The 17,602-nt window shown below is 44.3% G+C and overlaps 1 protein-coding gene across 2 annotated transcripts in view; it reads right to left on the bottom strand.

The window, feature by feature from the left end:
* Window positions 1–17,602, bottom strand: part of SCFD2 (sec1 family domain containing 2) — a 502,615-nt gene that overhangs the window by 23,528 nt on the left and 461,485 nt on the right. For both annotated transcript variants that reach the window (XM_004460622.3, XM_023589439.3), the window contains exon 7: window positions 6,238–6,372. In XM_004460622.3, the coding sequence (XP_004460679.1) occupies window positions 6,238–6,372 (135 nt within the window). The remainder of the gene's footprint in view (window positions 1–6,237; window positions 6,373–17,602) is intronic.

Raw genomic sequence — 17,602 nt, 5'->3', positions numbered from 1 at the left:
ATGGGGAGAAACTGAGATACAGGTGGTTTTTCCCTTAACTTTCGCTAGCTGCAGAAGTTTACACAGATAAGACTCCTGCGAGCTACTTCCAAGTGTCTGGATCGGAGGCCTCCATTTCCCTGTAGTACGAGGCTGTCTGAGGAGCAGCAGCGGATGCTGGAAGAGCAGAGCACTTGCTCTCTTGCAACACATGGAGACTACACCTCAGAAGTACTCCCGGTGGAGTCAGCGGCTGAATAGTTTTGGCCTTCTACCTCTGTGCTCTGGGTGGCCGGCTTCTATTCCCTTGATGCACTGTCACGGTGGGTGTACAGATCCCTAGAACTCACCCCAGGAGGGATAGTCTGTGCCCCCCAGGACAGATGAGGTCAATAGGTGGGGTTCCCAGTGGAGAAGAAAAAGGGGGTCTGGAAAAACACATCACGGCCCTAAGACATGGCTCCCACAGGCACCACAGAAGGAGGGCACTCAGAACGCTGTGTCTCTCTGGCAAGAACAAATCAATAGTGAACTACAGAATGGTCTTAACATCCCTGGGGTGGTAATGTCCATTCCCTTCTGTGTGTTAATTTGTTCACTAACAATTAATCCACACGCACCAAATGCTGCGCACTGGCCAAGTGCAAGCGCGTGAAGATACCCACAGGAGCCTTTCTTCAATGTGCCCTTTACTTAAGAGACAACAGTGGCAAGAGACACAAATGTGTAAAAATAAAAATAGCAAATAATAACTGTGATGGTTAGGCTCATGTGTTAACTTGCTCAGGTAATGGTGCCTGGTTGTTTGGTCAAGCAAGCACTGACTTAATTATTACTGTGAGGATATTTTGTGGACTTAAATCATCAGCAAGCTGCCTTCAGCAATGAGAGATGCTTGATCCGATCAGTTGAAGGCCTTAAAAGAACTGATGATTTCAGCAGTCAGAAAGAAGAATTTCCGTCTCTACTTCTGCCAGCCAGCTTCTCCTGGAGAATTCATAAAAACCTTCATCGGCGTTCCCACCTTGCAGGCTGCCCTACAGAATCTGGACTCGTACATCTCCACAGTTGCACAGGACAATATTATAAAATCTTGTAATATTTACAGATATCTCCTGTCAGTTCTGTTTTCCTAGAAAACTCTGACTATAGTCCTTACTGTAGGCCAGGCATGGTTCTGAGAGCTTAGCATGCATTAATTAATTTAATACTCATAATGGCCCTATGAATGAGTACTATTGTTATCCCTATTTTATAGATGAGGAAACTGAGGCACAGAGAGGTAAAGCAATATACTGAGTTCCCACGGCTAGGAAGTGATGGGACTTGGGGTCTAATCCATACAGATGGGTTCCAGACATAGTTTTAATACTATCTCTGCAGCCTCCTGTAAACAAATAAGGACATCTGAGTGAAGTGAGTACCACTACGAGGAAATAGTCTATATGCCGTGAGGTAGTAATGCACAAAAGAGATCATCGTCTATTATTTACAAAATCAAACTACAAATGTAAAGATGTGATCCCCATGTGCCTCTGGGGACACTCGTCCTCCTATCCATCCACTCTGTTAGGACTTGGTCCTCCTGTCCTCTTTAATTTCTTTTTTTTTTTTTTTTAAGATTTATTTATTTATTTCTCTCCCCTTGCCCCTGCCCCAGTTGTCTCTTCTCTGTGTCTCTTTGCTGCGTGTTCTTCTTTGTCTGCTTCTGTTGTTGTCAGCAGCACGGGAATCTGTGTCTCTTTTTGTTGCATCACCTTGTTGTGTCAGCTCTCCATGTGTGTGGCACCATTCCTGGGCAGGCTGCACTTTCTTTCACACTGGGTGGCTCTCCTTACGGGGCACACTCCTTGCGCATGGGGCTCCCCTACGCGGGGGCACCCCTGCGTGGCAGGGCACTCCTTGCGCGCATCAGCACTGCGCATGGGCCAGCTCCACATGGGTCAAGGAGGCCCGGGGTTTGAACCCTGGACCTGCCATGTGGTAGACAGACACCCTAACCACTCAGCCAAGTCTGCTTCCTTCTTTAATTTCTCACACTACAAAATAAGCCCCCTTGCTTCTGTCCAGCTCCCTAGGGAGACAAAGAAGTTGGAAGAAACAGATTTCCATGCTGCTGGGTGTGGAAAGGAGAAGAGCTCATCGGACGTGACTGAGGTAGAGGCAGCTCCCATCTCCACCCATGTGCATCAATGCGGGAAGGGGCATGTGGGGGCAAGGGGGCCGCTGCTTCTTTGGGGTTATATAATGACATGAGGGAACAATGGCCAGCTTCGCCTTGCTCAGTAGCTGCTAGAAAGGAGGGTCAGGGACTCCCTTAAGGGTCACTGAAGCTGACCAATTGGGTCCTTACCTTCTATCTCCTGTGAAATCAGTGGAATGGAGCTTTGGGCTTTTGGGCAGCGGAATTAGAAAGAGGAACTGGAGACTTGAAGATGTGCTGCTTTCTGAATGAGCGCTATAACTGGTACGCTGCAGGCGCCCTCCCAACTTTTAGCAAGTACTACTGTATGTGATGCCTGTACAGGGGCCAAGAACCAAAGATGTGTGAAAGACTAAGATTTAGACCGGCCCTCTGTTCACAGGGCTCTTTCACATTCTTTTGACCATGACTGGCAATCAGAAATACATAGAGATCGTACATGTGTGTATGCATGCTTGTGTGCCTGTGTTGTTTTGATTCAGCTTGCTAGATGCAGTGTACTCTGATCTAGTCTATTCTATTCTTTTTCATTTAAAAATACTGGTTACAATCCATTGGACTGATATCTTGATCCATGAATGGGTTGTGTAGTTAGAAAAATCTAAGTCTGCAGAAAGAGACCTAATATGTGTAATTAAAAAATAAAATGTAAGTGCCCCTACAGAAGTATGTTCAAAGAGGTATGGCACCCTGAAGAAGACACAGGGCACCTGGAAAATATATCCTTTCTATGTCCTTTCAATCACCCACTGTGAGGGCACATGCTTAAAGTCCTTAGAGCATATCTGCTAGCTGTGTTTCCCAGCACATCACTTGCCAGCTTCTTTGTCTACACTCACTCCTTGCACAGTCTACAGTTATACAATTTTGTGGCTCTGAGTCAATATCACCTGTGAGACCACCTGTGAGTCCAGAGACAGAACAGGGACAAACTGGTAGCTCAGCAACATTTCCAGCTCTAGAATTCTCCCTAAGCACAGGAAGGATCCCAGATAGATGCCTCTATTTTATCAGGCTCTGACTTTTCTTTCTTTCTGACTTAACACTAGTGGGTCTTGAATGATATGGCCAGGAAGCAGATCCCAGAAGCACTGAGCTAGACTAGTACATGGCAAGAAAGAAATAAATAGTAACCCCTGGCTGCTGATAGAGAATGAAGATGCTATGGATAGAGGCAACTTAAATATATGGGTTTATTCTTTTGGTAGGGGAGAGGGTATGTACACTCCAAGAAATCCTGGGGCCAAGTCCCAGAAAAACTGACAGGGTACCAGCAGATGACCCCTAAGAGGTCTTGCTCACATTACCAGTCCTGGCATGGATTTTATTCATGAGCCGCATAGGTACAGGGAAAGGAAAGCATTTGTGATAGTGAGTAATCATGAAGAAAACCAGAATCAGTGAAGTATAAATATTTAACTTCCAAGGAAATCCCTGGCAGCATCCTGGGGTTAAGAAATGTTATGGTCAAGAACATGGACTTTGGAATAAGAATGACTTGGGGACAAATCCTGGGGCCACCATTTCCTGTGTGTCTTTGGAAAACGCTTGAGAATACAGAGTAAGAGCCGATCCCAGCCTTCTGGAAGTTCTCATCGACCTCTTAACCTTTCTGAGTCTTGGTTTCCTCATTGGTATAGCAGGGATAATGATAGAACCTACCTCCTAAAGTTGCTGTGAGGATGAACTATGAGATTTGATGGAAGCAGCTGGGTTTGCCCCATGTTAGCTGTGCAATTTTGGGTGGTGAGAAGCAATGGAAACAAGACGAGAGAGACCATGCTACACGCCATCTGTATCTGGCTTCCTCTTCTCTGCACAGGTCTCAAAGTAGAGTATAAAGACATCCTCTCCTGAGGGCATCACCCTCACCTTAATGGAGTGGCCCTTTGGGAAATTGTGGTTATTCCTTCAAAGTCCCCTGGCTATTTCCTCTTTAAGATGATCTTAATTTTGTTCAGACTCTGAACACTGGGGCCAGAGGTACTTCCTTTGCTGAGCCCTATGGAATGGTGGGGAGAGCCAGCCATGGTCCATCTAGGACAAAAACAACACAAAATGATTCTCCCTCGGGGTGGCAGGATGGGGGACGTTTGCATGCAGCTCCTGGTGACCCTCGATCCCCCACAGACACATGAGGTGCCTCCTGGCAACCGAGAGTAAAGGCTCAGGGGGCCGAGGGCTGAGAAATGGATCATGGCAGCTGCTAGGAGAGCACCAATTCCTTTTTCTTAAATCCATTACTTGGAAACCTCTCTCTGAGACCCATCTCAAGCTGCAGGAGCATTTCTTCCTGAGCCCTAACTCTGGGGTGTTTGAGTGGAGAGAAACCCAGAAATATGCGGATGGCTCAGGGTGATTCCAAGCATCTTCCCAGGCAAAGCCAAGTTTAGGACAGTGATGCCTCTGATTGCAGAAAGAAATGTAAAACAAAACAAAAACGTTTAGGAATGTTAAAAAGGGTCATTTTAAAATGTGAGATCTCATGTTTCATGAAATATTTATGAAAATCTGAGTGGACAGTCCTCCCAGGACATTTTATATTTGCCTCTGGGAAAATATTAAAGGCTGTGAAAACCCAGCAGCAAAGAAACAATTTAATGCTGCTTAACCAAGTGTTTCCCTAACATATAAGAAACAGTTTTTTCTCTGGAGCAAGCATCATTGGACAGAATCCAAGCGAGGGCCTCCTTTCACCTACCCACACCTCTCTGCAAACTAGAAACACAGTGCGGTGAGCGGAGCAGAGGTGAGTTCAAGCCTCCACTTGCTCCCTTGGCCATATCCCCTTGGGCAGGAGCCAGTTGCGTGATGGAATACAGCAGCCCCGACAGGCAAAGGGCACCAGGACAATCGGGCCATCCCTGGACCTTACTAACCAGGGTCTGAAAATCCACCCTCATTATTTCAGTGTCTCTTCAGGGCTAATTCCAAACTTGTGGATAAAGAAAGAGGAGGCTCAAGTAGAGAGGGTGGGAAATCATGAGCAGCCTGGAAGTTTCTATACCAACCAGTCACCACCGAAGGGCTACTCAGACGAGATGCACTGGACAACCCTGGAACTAGCTGCACTCACCACAGGAGCTCCTGAACACTTTTGAGAAGCTGAACTGTGTTGCTTCACTTTTTTTAAAATGGAGGGAAAACGCTGCAACAGAAGTTGATGCTAACTGGGAACAGCAGGATGGAGGCCTGGCGTGTGAGTTCCGGCCAATTTACTGCTTGGTTTAGAGTCTGCTTGTCTGGCTTCTGTCCTCTGGTTTTAGGAGTAAAGCAGTTTTCCTGGAATATGCATTTACTGAACTCTGAAAGGCCAGATCTTCTATGTAGATTAATTCATGATTTCAAAGACGCTTTGAAACTGGCAAAACATTCTGTTATTTCCAAGAGTTATTACAACTGAAAATCCTGGCATGGACTGAGAGGTCAGCCTGAAATCTTGTTTAGAGACTTTTGAATTTAGAAACTTTACAGTGGGCTAAAAATAGATCACATTTGTGTATTTTTACCCTCTTTTCCTCCCCACTTCAAAGGCTGTCAGCAATTTTGATCCACTGCAATATTAACCAGAGAAATTCTAGTTCTTATCACCGAGGAGTCTGTTTGGCCAAAACAAAAGTCATTTTGAAATGGGTTTTGGGGTGATACTAGTTATATAGTTCAGCAAAGTAACTCATTATCCTACATAATAAGCTCTAGAATTAAGAGCAAAGGACCATCATTAATACCTATAATAGCATTTGGGTTCATGTTAAGTGAAAATGTGGGCCACAAGGAGAAAAGCTTCAGCTTCTGATAGTGCTATTCTAGAAGGCTTGGGCCCTGCATCTTAAACTGTAATATTGATCAGAAAAGATCATAGAGCTTCAGGTCAGCAGAAGCTGCATAAGACTGCAAGGTCTAGGGCTGCTTTATAAGCAAGAGTTAAAGATCACACACTTGATTTTAGAACAGCCAAGATACCAAACTTTATCTGTGTGGCACTTGCCTGGGTTAATGTTGTGCCCAGTAAAGAGTTCTTTATACTTAAGATCCCCACTGCATGGTTACTTTACCTTCATGAACATGCTAAATCCAGTTTTAAGGAGATCAGTGAGACCTGAAGACATGTGTTCAATATCAACAGGATCTGGCCTCTCAGGATTAAATATTTCTTCCACAATCTGCTTCAAGAATGGCTTATAAGATGCCTGGAAAGACAAAATATTGTGCTGTAAGTAAAAGGGTTTGTTTGGTTTGTCTGGAGAGAGGACAGCTTTATCTGAATCAAAGGAATCAAAATAAGTTTATTTTTGACACTGAAGCAATCGTGAGTAAAAAAAGGCAAATATAACATTTTTTCGTAAATTTTCTCCCCAATGCTCTAGTGCTATTTTCTGTTTCTCATTTGCCCTTTTACAAGAAACTATCTTTAACCAGAGCTATAATCACAGTTTGACTAATTTTTCAATCTAGACTTAAAGAGACAATTTTATGCATAAAGTATACTAAAAAACAGAGTCATTTACTAGAGATGGGAGCACCGTCTTCAGTTTTTCTCAGCTTTCTTAGAACCACGTTCCTGTCTGCTAGGAACTCAAATGTTTACGTATAATGTGGCTGTCACCAAGACTAAACCAATCTCTCCTTTCCTTTATAGAGTTCAACTTTGCGTAAGAACTGGCTAGAAAAAGAAACTAAAGAGGAATCTGGGGAAACGGACTTGGCCCAGTGGGTAGGGCATTCGTCTACCACATGGGAGGTCCGCGGTTCAAACCCCGGGCCCCCTGACCCGTGTGGAGCTGGCCCATGCGCAGTGCTGATGCGCGCAAGGAGTGCCCTGCCACGCAGGGGTGTCCCCTGCGTAGGGGAGCCCCACACACAAGGAGTGCACCCGTAAGGAGAGCCTCCCAGCACGAAAGAAAAGTACAGCCTGCCCAGGAATGGCGCCGCCCACACTTCCCAAGCCGCTGACGACAACACAAGCGGACAAAGAAACAAGATGCAGCAGATAGACACAGAAAACAGACAACCAGGGGAGGGGAGGGAATTAAATAAATAAATAAATCTTTAAAAAAAAAAAGAGGAATCTGTATGAAGTCAGGGCTTAGAGAAAGCAGGCCACATGATGCTATAAGAATTTCAGGTGAATTAGGATGAAGTTAGTTTACAGTAACTCCTACAGGTTGATAAATGGTGTGAAACAGCGTGAAATGCCTTCCTTTCCCTGGGACCTGAACAACCAACACACACTTAGGTTATATTTGGAGGCAGCTGCCTCTTCGATCACTGCATGATCCGAGCATGCGCTCCCCAGATCTTTTCTTGGTTCATCTTACTACCAAGCTCTGCCTTCCTTTCCTAAAGGCTGCACCACCTTTTCCCCACTCCTTGTTGCTGCCTCTGCCACTCGCGTCCCATGTGGCACCCAAGTTTGGAGTATGGAGGGTGAAGGAAGGATTCCCCTCAGGATGCTCTCTGTTATAGTCCCAGAAAAGCCAGCTTCGGACAGACAGGGCACTGTTGCCAGGTATCCCGTTTTGAACTCCTTTGCTCTCTTTGCATTGGCCAAATCTGTGACCTGCCTTTAGCAAGTGTCAAGGGTATTTGTGACACTGAACCTCATCTCGGCTTCATCTTGTTTTTCTTACAATCATTTCCTACTCTTGCTTCCACTTTATTTCATTTCTCTTACTTCAAATATTTTAGAAATAAGGCAGAGGATAGACCGCTGAAATCATAAATAATAATTCCACTGGAATGTAGCTGATACATTTCTCAGGGGAAAGGCACAGGGAGAATCAGAAACTGTTCAGTTGAGGTTTCCACCCTTTTCATGCTCATTGGTCAAACAGATCCTCAGGCGAGGGATCTCAGGGTTAAATGCACATGAAAGGAAAAGATCTGAATAGGAACACTGATAAGACAGGATTTTTTTTTTAAGCTATGGATCAGTTTTACTCATAATAAGAGAAATTTAAATTAAAGCTATACGAAGATAGATTTTAAAAAATTATCAGACTGGCAAGAATCCAAAGTATGAAAATATATTCTTTCAATGAGGCCATGGGGCGTCAAGTATTCTCATACATTGTTGGTGGGAATGAAATTTTGACAATCAACGTAAAGCGCAATTTGGCAATAATTCAAAATTACAAATGCATTTGACTTAGCAATTCCACTTCTAGGCACTTGTTCTATAGATATGCTCATATATGCAAATGAGATCTATAAAAGGCTGTTTATTGTTTGTAATAGCAGAAGATTGGAAACAACCCAAGAGCCTGTCAGTCGGGAACTGTTTAGTAACTGGGGTACATCCGCATGAAGGAATGCTATGAAAGCGAAGAGAAGCTCTGTGCTGAGACAGCACAAAGCGAGGTGCAGAACAGTGTGCGAGTGGAAAAAGCAAGGTACGGGATCGTGTGCAAGATGGCTGGCATTTGTATAAAGGGTCAGCGGAATATTTGCTGATAAGCAAAAATAAACTGGTGTGCTACACAGAAACTAACATTAGCAGGGATGATGAAGGGAGGTGGATGCAGGTGACTGGACAAGGGACAAGGTTGGGCGAGTCTTTTCACTGTATTCCTTTTTTTCCCCCTTTAAAACCTGGTTTAAAAACACTGGTAGAAATAGCAAGAATGATCACTTTCAACTTGCTAAAAATTAAGAAATTAACTATGCATGGGAAAGAGACTGGGGTAAAGCACTCCAGAATATTAATTAGGGTCATCTGTAAGTTAGGGGGTAGGGAGGTGTTTATTTTCTTCTTCTTCCAAAATTTTCCAAAATCAACATGTATATTTCTGGAATCATAAAATTGTCCAATAAATATATGTATATTTAAAAAAAAATGGCCATGGAGTGGCCTCTGAGTTCTACAAATCCTCTTCCCTTAGTAAATTGTCTTGAGAGCACACGTATCATCTCAGCCTTTCTGGACATTTAATCTCTTAAATTTTGACCCAGATCCCCAAGGAGAAGTCCTTTGGCCAATACTCTGCTACCGGATCAGCATTATCTTCAAGAAGTCAATATTCATTGACTTCTTCCTTAGTAACAGAATCCCTTTTTCAGCTGGGAACATTATTCACTGGCTAAAAGTCTACATTTCTCCGTGGCCTTGTAACTAAGTTCTGGGCAATGGGAGGTAAGGAGAAGGGCATTGTGGGACTCGTAGGACATGTCCTTTTTAAGAGGAAAGGGAATGTTTTTCTCCCCTTTTTCTGTTTTGCTGCCTAGAATGGGGAAGTGATATGGAAAACGAGTGATGCCTGGAGCTCCAGAAGTCCTGGATGACAGGGCTATTCCTTAGAGATGCTGGAGCAAAAAGCTAGGAAAAAATCTTGGTCCCAGAAGACTTGTGGAGCTGCCATAACACCAACAGGCTAAATCAGGATCTACTTTACATGATAATATGAGTCACTATTTTTTAGATATATGTTACTTGCAACTAAATGAAATTCTAACTAATTCAAAGCACAAAATATAAAGAAATAAAAGGCCATTCCTCCCTTCCTTCTAGGAGATTATAGCCCAGGCAATTATTTTATTAGGCAATATGTACCTATATATAAACCAGTTATATAAAAATAACTTTAAAAAGAATCACAGAGAAATGAACATAGGCTGTCATATTTAAGAAAACATACCCCTGACCCACAAGAAACAAGAAGGGTTTTTGCTCTGTCTTCTTCAAGAAGGGATAGCAGTGAGCCTAAAAAGCACCCAGGCACAGGAAAAAGGTGGTTCTGTAATCAACCTACAAAACTATACTTAGTACCTCCTCTGTGCAAGACACAGTGCACTGGGTGTGATAGGATTGTTTTTGGGCTCCAGAGTCCCAATTTAGACTGGGGAGATAGAAGGAGGAGGATTGGGAAGAATAGACCGAGACATGAAGGGATTAGGGAAAGATGATACTGGACTCTCTCTCTTTCCCTTGCTCCACTTTCAGCTGAACTTTGGGGAATGAAGCACCCAGGTAAAAATGCCCACTGAGCTGGGATTCCCCTGGGGGGTGAGCACAGATTTGGAAACCTCCTCATTCTTGGGATTTCATGATTACTGCGTACTAGTGGGGAAGATTGGAAAAAAATTTTAAATGTATGGAAGTGAATATTTATCTAGATTAAGACAGCAAAATTTAAAATACAGAAAAGTAACAGATAAACATATCATACAATCCAGAGAAATAACATAAATGCTTTTATTGATCCACTGTCTGGCATCCCTCTATAGTACTCATTTCTTACCTTTTTGGGCTGCATTCTCTTTGATCACCTTTCCATATAGCAACAATTTTGAAATATCATTTTCTATAGACAGATGTGCTAGCTATTAAGTTATTATCTGTCAGCTTCAAACTTCCCCTGTATATTCAGATCTGTGATGCGGGGACTGAGACTCTGCAAACCACATTTCTGTGTTGACAGCTTGCTCTGTTAGTGCCGATACAGGGCACTAGAGGGAGAAGGCAGGAAGAACGATAAGGAACTTATTCCTCCAGGCTGACTTCTTGTTTCTGCTGGCATCACCCCAGCAGTGGCCTCTCACCACTTGACGATGTCCCTTCTCTGTACTTTTAAGTTGTATGGTCTAATAGATTACCATTTTTGTTTAAGCCCATTTGAAACTTCATCATTCTCTATTTTTTTCTTGTAACCCAAAGCATCCTAAAAGATATTGGGGTATTATTAATTTAAAGGGAAGTTGATAGGGTTTCCCACTTAAATATTATATAGAAAAAGCACCCTCTAAATTCTTCATTAAAACAGCTAAGCACAAAACCACATAATAAATCATACATGTTAAGACCACTGTTTGGGAAAGATTTTCTCAAGTACAAGCAATACTTGTCTCCTAACTTCTTGGCAAACACATTACTTACTTTTTCCAATTAGGGTTTTAATGATGGGAACCTTGGGTTCTTTTCTGTCATTGTATTATGCATTATGCATCATGTATTATGTATTATGTACATATTGTATTATGTATTGTAGTCCAACACATGTCAGTATGAACCTGATTTGAAGGAAACTGCTTTAGCAATAGCTTCTTGGATGAAAACCCTCTGTCAAAGAATTTTCTATTCAACCAGAAGTTACCCACTTCTCAGCAAGGGACCATGTGGACGTGATGGAGGCGGGGACAGATATCTTCCCTCTAGTGTCCTGCTCAAAGTTATTCTCACATATAAGAAAAGGTCAGAAGGGAATTAGTCATACAGTTTGCCTTAACATTAAGCGAGTAAATTCTAGTGACTTAATTATTCCAAACATTCTCTGCAAGTTCACTTTTTTTGGGGAAAGGTATAGGGTACTTAAAAGCTCAGACAAATTAGAACTTTCCTTTACCTCCTGGTAATTTCTTTCTTTCTTACCTCACATTCAGTAGTGGTTGGCAGGAGAGGTTTCTGCCATTGAGTGACTCTATGATCCCTGGGGTACTGGAATCCTTGATGAAAGATTTTACATCTCATCAGCAGATGATAGGGGCGTGGGGGGAGAGAGGAGGGAGAAAGAGAGGAAGGGAGAGAGAAAGAGAGGAAGAGAGAGAGAGAGGAAGGGAGGGAGAGAGGGAAAGAGGGAGGGAGGGAGGGAGGGAGGGAGGGAGGGAGGGAGAATTTACAATGAAATTTTAAGGGCCAGTCCTGAAAGTGATATGTTATTTCTACCCATAGTTCATTGGCCAGAATTCAGTCACAAACTCATGTTTACATGCAAGGAAATCTGAAAAATATGCTCTAACTTTATGTCCAGGAAGAAAAGGAAACAGAGGGTTTGGGGAATACATAGTATTATCTCTGCCACAGATACACTGTTAAGTTTGGATTGAAACAGTAATACAATTATTTCCTTAATAACTGGCAAGTTGCATGCTATGGACAAAGGATTAACAAACCTTTCTTCCCTTCAGCACGAGATTTTGACCTTTAGTTAACTTTCTAGCTCTGTTTCCCTGGAAACCTGATAAGAGAAGAATGTCAAATTGTATGGCGGGCAAGATTGCTTGTGATAAAAAATGACCCCTGCTTGGTAAAAATACATTAGACTAGGAGAACTATAAATACTTGATAGAAAGCCAGAGGTTTGGACTTCTCTGAGTACCATGACTCTCTTATAACATGCATGAGCCTTGGAAGAACCCTGGAAGTTATGCCTATGGAGTTGTTACAGAGAAATGGGCTTCTATGGGATACGAGGTTTTTCAGTGGGGGCCTCCTGATGTGATGTATAAATAGACTTCCACCTGACTTGTCACCTTAGCGGGCAAACTGACTACTTCCTGAATGGCGACAAGGACTGCACCAGTGAAGAGAAATGCCTGGCTCTCTCCTTATGGCAAGTCATGATCCTGTCCTGAGCAGACTGGAGTCAATTGTGGGCTCTGGCCACGGATATGACATACCTATTGGGCACAGGCAGTGCAGCACCTAGTGCCCAAAACAGGTTTAGGGGCCCATGAAAATGTTTTAATTTCTTTTAAAATCAGAAGGAAGAGAGGACTTTTAGGTCAAAGATAATGTTTTGATACACAATATTAATATATTTGTCTTTACACCAATGCAGATTTTACAATAGAATATTGATTTTTTTTTTTTTTCCTAAAGGAAGGACCCATGAAGGCAAAGTGCCTAGGGCCTGGGAAAGTCACAAAGTGGCCCTGTGTGACAGTCTCATGAGGCTGGTCTAAGGTTTGGGGGCACTCAGGAGACCTCCTAGTAGGGGTTACATACAAAATACTAGAGGTGTCAAAAATTGCTCTTCTACTAGAAACTCTCTTCTTTAAATGGCCAGTACCTATTTAAATGGCCAGTACCTATTCTAGAACAAACTGGTTTTTAAAAAAAATTTTTTATTTAATTGCACTTTTTTCCCCTAAGATACATAGATCACAAAAAATATTACATTAAAAAATGTAAGCAGTTCCCATATACCCCCCACCCACCCCACTCCTTCCACACCAACAATCTCTTTCATCATTGTGGCACATTCACTGAATTATTTTTATTTTTTTTTCATTTTAATAATAAATCAATTTTATTGGTACATGCTAATAAAGCATAAATTCATCCATAGTGTATAATCAGTGGTATTCAGTGTAATCACATATTTGTGTAAGCATCACTTCAGTCATTCTTCACTGAATTGGGTGAATACATTTTGGAGCACTGCTGCACTGCATGGATTATAGTTTACATTGTAGCTTACACTCTCCCCCAGTACATTCAGTGGGCTATGGCAGGATATATAATGACCTGCATCTGTCCCTGCAATATCATTTAGGACAACTCCAAGTCCCAAAAATGCCCCCACATCACATCTCTTCTTCCCTCAGCAACTACCGTGGCCACTCTCTCCACAGCAATGCTATAATTTCTTCAATTGCTAGAGCTACAATAGTTCTATAGTAGAATACCAGTAAGTCCACTCTAATCCATATTTTATCCTCCATCCTGTGGACCCTGGGATGGTGATATCCACTCTGCCTCTATATCAAGAGGGGGCTTAGATCCCACATAGTTCAAGGATGTGATTCTCCGGCTTGCAGTTGTAGGCACTCTTGGTTCCCTGGTGTGGTGGTTGACCATCTTCACCTCCCTGTTAGAGGACATGGGTAAGTCCAACGAACAGGAGAGTAGGTGTTGCAACTCTGCTGAGGCTCAGGGCCCAGCTGGCACATGGCCAGTCCAGAGCTGGGTTTTTAAAAAAATACCACATTTAAATAAAATATGAAAAAGAAAATGCTTTTGTCTCTGCTCCTGGTTACTCTTTTGTGATGGAGAAACTGTGTGGCTGGGTCTAGCAGAGTTTTATTGACCTGAACTCATTCTTGAGGAAAGGTTTTGAGTATAGCAGTAGCTCCTTCCATTACACATAAGTCGGGGATAATTTTGAGAAATTAGTTAAGCTCTAACATATTTTTTTACCTCCCTCTCCCCCCTTCCTCCCCCTTCCTCTCCCCTCCTGTTTTGTGCTGTCTGTGTGCATTCGCTGTGTGATCTTCTGTATCTATTTCTCTTTTTGTCTTCTCGTCTTTCTCCTCTAGGATTCACCAGGATTCAATCCTGGGGACCTCTGATGTGGAGAGAGGTTCCCTCTCAGTTGCCCCACCTCAGTTCCTGGCCTCTGCTGCGCTTCACCTTGACTCTCCACTTTGTCTCTCTTTTGTTGCGTCATCATCTTGCTCTGTGACTCACCTGCGGAGGCACCGGCTCACTGCATGGGCACCCTCATGGGCACTCGGCTCACTGTGTGGGCACTTGGCTCACTGCGTGGGCACTCGGCTCACTGCGTGGGCACTCGGCTCACTGCGTGGGCACCCTCATGGGCACTCGGCTCACTGCGTGGGCACTCGGCTCACTGCGTGGGCACTCGGCTCACTGCGTGGGCACCCTCATGGGCACTCGGCTCACTGCGTGGGCACTCGGCTCACTGCGTGGGCACTCGGCTCACTGTGTGGGCCCTCGGCTCACTGCGTGGGCCCTCGGCTCACTGCGTGGGCACCCTCGTGGGCACTCGGCTCACTGCGTGGGCACTCGGCTCACTGCGTGGGCACTCGGCTCACTGCGTGGGCACCCTCATGGGCACTCGGCTCACTGCGTGGGCACTCGGCTCACTGCGTGGGCACTCGGCTCACTGCGTGGGCCCTCGGCTCACTGCGTGGGCACCCTCATGGGCACTCGGCTCACTGCGTGGGCACTCGGCTCACTGCGTGGGCCCTCGGCTCACTGCGTGGGCACTCGGCTCACTGCGTGGGCACTCGGCTCACTGCGTGGGCCCTCGGCTCACTGCGTGGGCACTCGGCTCACTGCGTGGGCACTCGGCTCACTGTGTGGGCACTAGGCTTGCCATGCGGGCATGCTTTCTCTTTTTTCTTTTTTAACAGGAGGCCCCAGGGATTGAACCCAGACCCTCCCATATGGTAGGTGGAAGCCCTAACACTTGAGCTACATCCACTTCCCTCTAACGTCTTCTTGAATTCGGTATACCTTAAAATGGCCTGGGATAGCCCACAGCATCCTTATCAGCAGGGGTTGCTGACTTTGTCTTTGCTGGTTGGTGCTGGAGCACCTGTGGTCTCAGTCCTGCTACTGAAGGCATTTCTCCTTTTTCTGCAAAGTTGACTGTAAACAATCAACTTCTCAGTAGAAGTAGGCTTGTACAGAGGAATTTGTTTTGCGTCAATCCAAGGCGGCACAGAAGAACATCTGTTCTAAACGGTTCATGGCTTTGAGTGCTCTGTGGCTTATTTGCTTTTATTTATTTATTTTGTGAAACTATGACTGAGTTTTTCTCCTTTCATCTTCTTAAAAGGAACAGTTTGCTCTGATGAGTAAAAAGTGGTTTGTTTGTCTTTCTGTTCATCCATCCACCCATCTATCCTTCAGTCCAGAATCAGATTATTTATGGAAACTTTTAAGTCCAGTCTCTTCAGTGTTAATATGAGGAAACCAAAGCCCATATTAGCTAATTAGCCTGTTAGAAGTAAGCCAAGTTGCCTGGCCCTAGCCCCATCTTATCCCATGCTACTTCTTTCAGAAAGGGCCCTAGCAAGTCTGGGGCCAGGTAGATAGAATCGGAAGGAGGACCAGCGCTTAGGCCTTGGGAATGAACAGCTGGTGGCCAGGCTGGGGAGTGCTGACAAAGAGACGGGCCTAAAGCACTGTTCAGAGAGCTCCATTTCATCAGACACAAGATGAATCAAGCCTCCTTGGGCTCTTCTGGTTCTCAATGCTCTTATTCAACATGCCAGGAGCACAAAAGACAGTCTGCATCTGTGGAAAGTTTTCTGCAGCATAGTACAGCCCTTTGAGACTTTTGCCAAACCAAGTCATGCAAGAACCATACAATATTTTGTCTGAAAGGCCTCAAAACTCCTTGCCCTGAGACATCCACCTAATGTCCTCCCGATGCTGCAGCACTTCAAACACTGTGGCATTTATGAGGGAGATTAGCCTTCCATTAAACTAGAACATTGGCAGTAAGAAACAAAAGGGTAAGAAGGCTTGCTTTATAGGCAAAACAGAGGGCTGAGGTTTCCAGTGAACAGAGTCTGCCAACAAATACAACCTTTTCAAGCAGTTGTCAGCAGTGAACCTCTTACCACATACAGCAAGGAAGAGGACATTAGGCTTTAAAATGACGCCCTTTCAACATGGCCATCTCCTAACAAAAGAAAAAATGAAATAGTGCAAAAGAGGACAAAGAGAAGGCCTATTTTGTCCTTAAATTACTTCTACTATTAGGGCAAATCCTTACATAGTGCTTTCTATGTGTTGGGTACTGTTCTAAGAGTTTTATATATATTAACTCACTAATAATTAGGATATCTTTATGAGGGAGCTACTATTATTAGCCCTCTCTTACAGGGAAAGAAATAGGCACAGAGACATCAAGTAACTTGCCCAGAGTCACACAGCTAGTAAGGGGCAGAGCTGGGCTATATACCCAGATGTTCTGGCCTTAAAATCTGTTCTGTTAACCTCTTTACTAACCTCTCTCCTTAATGGATCCCAGAGTTCAGGTTCTATTGATACATCCTCCCTTTCCATCCTGCCCTCTCCCACCCCACCACCATCTCTTACCTACAGGTGGTGTGATAGTTTGAGGCTTTTATAGACCCCAGAAAATCATGTCCTTAGAAATAATCCATTCTGTGGGTGTGAACCTATTGCAGGTGAGACCTTTGATTAGATTATCCCATTAAGTGTGACCCAGGCTGGGTATTCATCCTTTACTATAGTCCTTTATAAACGGGATGAATATGGAGAAAGAAACAGAGAATCCCACAGAAGCTCACAGTCACAGGAGCAGAGAGAGAGCCATGGAAGCAAAGAGCTGAAATCAACGGAACCTGGGAGAGAGGAAGCCAGAAGCTGAAGCAACAAAACCCAGAAAAGAAGGGAGAGACCAGCAGATGCCTCCGTGTGCACCTCTGGATAGAAAGCATCTCCTGCTGATGTCTTGATTGCACATCTTTCTCAGCCTGGAAACTGTCAGCTTCCAACCTAATAAATCCCCCTGTAAAAGCCAACCCATTTCTGGCGTATGGCTTTCAGCAGCTTTTAGCAAACAAAAGCAGGTGGTAAGCACTGAGCTGAGCAAAGCTGTCTGCAGCTTTGGTGGTGTGTCTTTCTAGTCGGAAGCTTCAGTGGTAGCCTCGTGGTGCCCTGTCCCCAGCTCCCACTCTCCTGACCCTGCAGAGGTCCCAGCTTCCCTGGAGGGCCAGGTCTGTGGTGATGTTCCGGGGCTCATTTTTGGAGGCCCAGTCTAGGTCCTACTCCTTGAGCTCTTTCAGTGATTTTATATGTACTTAAAAATGACTAGAGGGAGGCAGATGTGGGTCAACTGACAGAGCTTCCACCTACCATATAGGAGGTCCAGGGTTCGATACCCAGGGCCTCCTGGCCTGTGTGGCAAACTGGCCCATGTG

This window comes from Dasypus novemcinctus, chromosome 1 (genome assembly GCF_030445035.2).
Source record: "Dasypus novemcinctus isolate mDasNov1 chromosome 1, mDasNov1.1.hap2, whole genome shotgun sequence".
NCBI classification, from domain to species: domain Eukaryota; kingdom Metazoa; phylum Chordata; class Mammalia; order Cingulata; family Dasypodidae; genus Dasypus; species Dasypus novemcinctus.
Note: the sequence above shows the minus strand (reverse complement) of the source record. Positions and strands in the feature narration are given on the sequence as shown.